Raw genomic sequence first — 5,362 nt, forward strand, 5'->3', positions numbered from 1 at the left:
GCAGGGATGCGCGTGTAGAGTTCCTGCAGGGGCGCTGGGGAAGGGGAGGCCCGGGGCAGCAGCGGCCCCGACCCCCAGCTCTGTCCCCTCCCCTCCTGCTTCCCCCACTTTGCAAACCAGCCGGGAGGGGAGGCCGGGCCGGGGCTGAGCGTGGTGACACCTGCACTTTCCCGGCGCGCTGCTCCCCTCCGCCCCTTTCCAGATGTTCCTTGGCATCAGGCTGTCGCTTCCCGCCTGGGAACGAGCACTCCGCTTGGAAGCGGGGCCGGGCTTCAGACCGCGGCCCGCCACTCCCGTGTTCAAGTCCGCACGCCTCCGTTTCCGCCTTGCCTCACCTTTCCTGAAGATAAATATGGCACAGAAAAAAATAGAAAAGAAGTGGACATTTGTTGAGCTCCTGCGTGGCCACGTATTATGCAAACCGCTTCTATCTGCCGCGTGCAGTCCTGGTTACATGGGTTAGCACTCCCATGCACATATGCTAACCTCCCAGAGTTGGACTGAGTTTTCTCACGTGGCCATGGAAGGGCAGGGGAGGATTCAAGCGGAGCGGTTTGACCTCAAAGTGGGTTTCTTTTCGTCAGACGCTTCCTTTGGGGCTATTGGCTGTTCTGCAGCCAAACCCTAGGCCCAGAACAGCTGTTTCCTGAATTTCTACTTTTAAGACTGCTCCTTTTCGGGTTCCCTTTTCCAGCACAGTTTGCTCCCCACTTCCGCCTTGATTGCTTCAGAAATTAAATGCAGGAAACATTCGCTGAGTGGTGCAGGGCGGTGAACGCCTGGACTCAAGAGCCTTGGATTCTTGTCCTGGCTCTGCCACTGTCCGTGGTGGTGGGCGCGGCCCTGGTCTCCTGGGTGCCTTAGCTTTCCTTTGAGGAAAATGGGTAAGTGCCTTCTGCCTGGCAGGCTCTTGCCCAGTTCTCCCTTCCTGTCCTCCAGCAGGTTTTCCGTGGAGGCCCGGACCCCTCTGCTCCCCATGGGCAGCTGTCAGGCAGGGCACAACCTGCATCTCTGCCTGGCCCACCACCCACCGCTGGTCTGTGCCACTCTGATCCTGCTGCTGCTTGGCCTCTCTGGCCTGGGCCTTGGCGGCTTCCTTCTCACTCACAGGACTGGCCTGCGCAGCCCCGACATCCCTCAGGTGAGTACCCTCCCGCTCCTCTGCCCCTGGAGGCCTGCTCTCGCTGCTGCTCTCTCACCTCTCTCCCACCTTCCTTTTGCCCACAGGACTGGGTCTCCTTCTTGAGATCTTTCGGCCAGCTGACCCTGTGCCCTACGACCACGACAGCCACAGGGACGTGGCATGGGTCCCACGTGGTGGGCTTGCTGACCACCTTGAACTTCGGAGATGGTCCAGGCAGGAACAAGACCCAGACATTTCAAGCCACGGTGCGGGGTAGTCAGATGGGATTGAAAGGTGAGATGGAGGACTGTGGGGGTTGGGCATCGGAACACTCAGGGATGGGGCCTGCCTCTCCACTCACCAACCTGGTGACCCTTAGGCACATCCCTTAGTCACTCCTACTGTAATGAGGACTAGACACTGACAGTGAAAACGATGCCCACTGGGTAGGTTCTCTATAAATGTTTTCTCTCTCCCCTTCTAGCTCTGAGGTTCTTTGATTCTATTCTTGGAGGTGATGACATGGGCTAGATTTGACCTAATGTTCTTTGTCATCCCTCTTCATTCCTCCAGCCTTCTCCTCATAGAGGCAGCTTTTTCTCAGGGATGTCTAAGAAGCATGTTCTGTTCAGTTAAACCAGTGGCTCTCAACCTTCTTGCCCTTTAAATACAGTTCCTCATGTTGTGACCCAACCATAAAATTATTTCCGTTCCTACTTCATAACTGTAATGTTGCTACTGTTATGAATCGTAATGTAAATATCTGATATGCAGGATGATCTTAGGCGACCACTGTGAAAGGGTCGTTCGACCGCCAAAGGGGTCGCGACCCACAGGTTGAGAACCACTGCTTTAAACTAATGTCTTCAGTGCCTGCTGTGTGTGTGACACAGCTCTATGTGCTACGGAGGATACAGAAAACAATTAGACATCATCCAAAGCGCTTAAAGTCTTCTGGGAAAATAAGGAGTGAGAGTGAGTCGGTGGGCTCCATTAATTCCTGTGTGAGATTTGGCCTCAGGTTCCTTACCTAAAAAATTGGGAGATGGCCCGACTGGTGTGGCTCAGTGGTTGAGTGTCGACCTATGAGCCAGGAGGTCACAGTTCATCACACCGCACAGCTCGATTCCCGGTCTGGGTCAGGGCACATGCCCAGGTTGCCGGCCCGATCCCCAGTAGTAGGGGGTGTGCAGGAGCACCTGATCAATGATTCTCTCTCATCATTGATGTTTCTGTTTCTCTCTCCTTTTCCATTCCTCTCTGAAATCTATAAAAATATTGGTCGATGTGTTTCACATCTATACAGTTATTTCTCTCTGTCTTTCCCTCTCTCTTCCACTCTCTCTAAAAATCAATGGAGGGAAAAATATACTCAGGTGAGAATTTAAATAAATAAGTAAATAAATAATTGGGAGTGACTTCTGAGGTCCTTTTCAACACTATCATTCTAAGATTCTCCTATGAATCACATATGTGTATGTATATGTAGGGTAGGTCTTTGTATGTCTAGGTATACATCTGTGATCAAAGAGCAAGAATAAAGGAATGTATCTGACATGTAATAGTATTATTGAGAAATGATTCACATGCCATAAATTTCATTTAAAGTGTACAACTAAATGATTTTTCACATATTCACAAAGGTGTGCAGCCATCATCACAATTTTAGAACATTTTCATTACCAGATAAATCTTGTACCCGTTAGCAGTCATTCTCCTTTTTCTCCTAACCTCCCAACTCAAGGCAACCACTAGTCTACTTACTGTCTCTGTAGATTTGCTTATTCTGGACATTTCATATAATAATGGTCTTTTGTTATTGGCTTCTTTCACTTAGCATTATGTTGTAGTACATAAATTTTGTACTTATTTTGCTTAATAGTATTCACTGTATGACTATTACACATTTTATTTGTGCATTTATCATTTAATTGACATTTGGATTGTTTCCACTTTTTGGCTGTTATGAATAATGCTGCTGTGAACAGCTGTGTGCAAGTTTCTGTGTGATCATATATTTTGATTTCTCTTGGGTATATAACCAGGAGTGGAATTGCTGGGTCATATGGTAACTCTGTTTAATCTTTTGAGGAACTGCCAGAGTATTTTCAAAGGGACTCTACCATTTTATACTCCCATCAGCAGTGTAGGAGGGTTCCAATTCACATCTACTCCAACACTTGCTATTATCTGTCTTTTTTATTATAGCCCTCCTAGTCAATGGGAAGTAGTATCTCACTGTAATTCTGATTTGCATTTTCCTGGTGGCTAATGATATTGAGCATTTTTTCAGGTGTTTATTGGCCATTGCCATATTTTTGGAGAAAGATACATTCAGAGTCTTTGCTCATTTTTAAAATTGGGTAATTTGTCTTTTAATTTAGTTGTAAGGATTCTTTATATTTTCTAGCTACAAGTCTCTTATCTGATGTGTCATTTGCAAATATTTTCTCCCATTCTCTAGGTTCTTTTCACTTTGTTGATGGTATTCTTTGAAGCACAAACATTTTTAACTTAGATCAATTCCAGCTTATCTTTTTTTTTTTCTATTGTTGCTTGTGGTAGTAGCATATCTAAGAAGACTTTGCCTAACCCAAGTTCCCTAAGATTTATTTCTATTTTTTTCTTCTAAGAATTTTATAGTTTTAGCTTTTATATTTATATCTATGATCCTTTTTAAAATTATTATTTTTTCTTACATTTTTTATTGTTTTGTTTTTTGGATCCTTTATTTTTTTTAATTCTCACCCGAGGATATGCTCAATGATATTAGGGAGAGGGGAAGAGAGAGAGAGAAACATCAATGTGAGAGAGAACATCAACCAGTTGCCCTCTACATATGCCCCAACGGGGGATCAAACCTGTAACCCAGGTATGTGCTCTGACTGGGAATCAACCCCACAACCTTGTGGTATAAAAGACAACACTCCAACGAATTGAGCTACACCAGCCAGTGTTCTATGATCCATTTTGAATTAATTTTTATGTATGGTGTGAGGATGTGTCCAACTTCATTCTTTTGCAGGTGGTCTCATCATGTTTTGTTGAAAAGACTCTTATTTCCCCATTGAGTAGTCATGGTACCCTTGACCATGTGCCGTGGCCAGGTGGCTCAGTTGGTTGGAGCATTCTTCTGTACACGAAAAGTTTGCAGGATTGATTCCAGGTCAAAACACATACATAGGTTATGGGTTCAATCCCTGGTCAGGGTGCATACAGGAGGCAACCAATCGATGTTTCTCTCTCTCTCTCTCTCCCTCTCTCTCTCTCTCTCTCTCTCCCTCCCTCCCTTCCTCTCTCTAAAAATCAATAAAAACTTCTTGGGTGAGGATTTAAAAAAAAAAATCAGTTGACCATAGATGTATGAGTTTATTTCTGGACTCTCAGTTCTATTCCATGATCTATATGTCTATCCTTATGTTAGTACCACACTGTTTTGATCACTATAACTTTGTAGTAAGTTTTAAAATCAGAAAATATGAGTCCTCCAACTTTGTTCTTTTTAAAGATTGTTTCGGCTATTCTGGATCCTTTAGATTTCCATATGAATTTTTGGATCAGTTTGTCAATTTTTGCTTCTGCAAAGAAGACTTTTTAAAAAAAATAATGACTAGAAACAAAGTAATAACATTAAAGATTACTTTGGACAAAATTTAAAATGAACACCTACTGGAAGTCAATAAAAACATTTAATGAATCAATAAATAAACAAGTAAAATGAACACTTACGATGTACCAAGCATGGGAAATACAGAGATTTGTAAGACATGGACCCTTGTTTCAAGTTGTTCACCATCTAGCAAGGATACAGATGTGAACATCTATGTATATAAAAGCCTAATATGTTAAGTGTCTAACTGTTCAACCCTTTGACCGGTCACTATGATGTGCACTGACTATCAGGGGGCAGACGCTCCGACCGGTAGGTTAGCTTGCTGCTGGAGTCCGGCCTATCAGGACTGGGCTAGACGGGCTGGACATGCCCTGGAGCCCTCCTCCTACAGTCCCTCCCCAACCTGCAAAATATTTCTTCTAATTAATTTCCTTTCAATGTGCATGAATTCATGCACCGGGCCTCTAGTAAATAAATAACGTTCAATGTGTGAAGTAGAACACAGGGTACAGTGGGAGCACTCAGAAATCTATCAAGCATGGATGGTGAAGATAGGCTTTTCCAAGGATACAGTGCCTGAGCTGAGGTTTGAGGCCGGGCTATGCGGATGTCCTTCCAGCCAGAGG

General features: G+C 44.7%; 1 protein-coding gene across 2 annotated transcripts in view; it reads left to right on the forward strand.

Moving 5' to 3' along the window:
- Positions 1-20: 20 nt before the first annotated feature.
- TMEM219 (transmembrane protein 219) overlaps positions 21-5,362 on the forward strand; it is an 11,865-nt gene continuing 6,523 nt past the window's right edge. The window contains exons 1-3 of one of the 2 annotated variants that reach the window (XM_006757753.2): positions 21-565; positions 943-1,141; positions 1,228-1,417. In XM_006757753.2, the coding sequence (XP_006757816.1) occupies positions 977-1,141; positions 1,228-1,417 (355 nt within the window). In that variant the 5' untranslated portion in view covers positions 21-565; positions 943-976. Of the gene's footprint in view, positions 1,142-1,227; positions 1,418-5,362 lie in introns of both variants that reach the window. The other variant, XM_006757751.2, reaches the window with a different exon arrangement.

Source organism: Myotis davidii, unplaced genomic scaffold (assembly GCF_000327345.1).
Source record: "Myotis davidii unplaced genomic scaffold, ASM32734v1 scaffold1695, whole genome shotgun sequence".
Classification (NCBI taxonomy): domain Eukaryota; kingdom Metazoa; phylum Chordata; class Mammalia; order Chiroptera; family Vespertilionidae; genus Myotis; species Myotis davidii.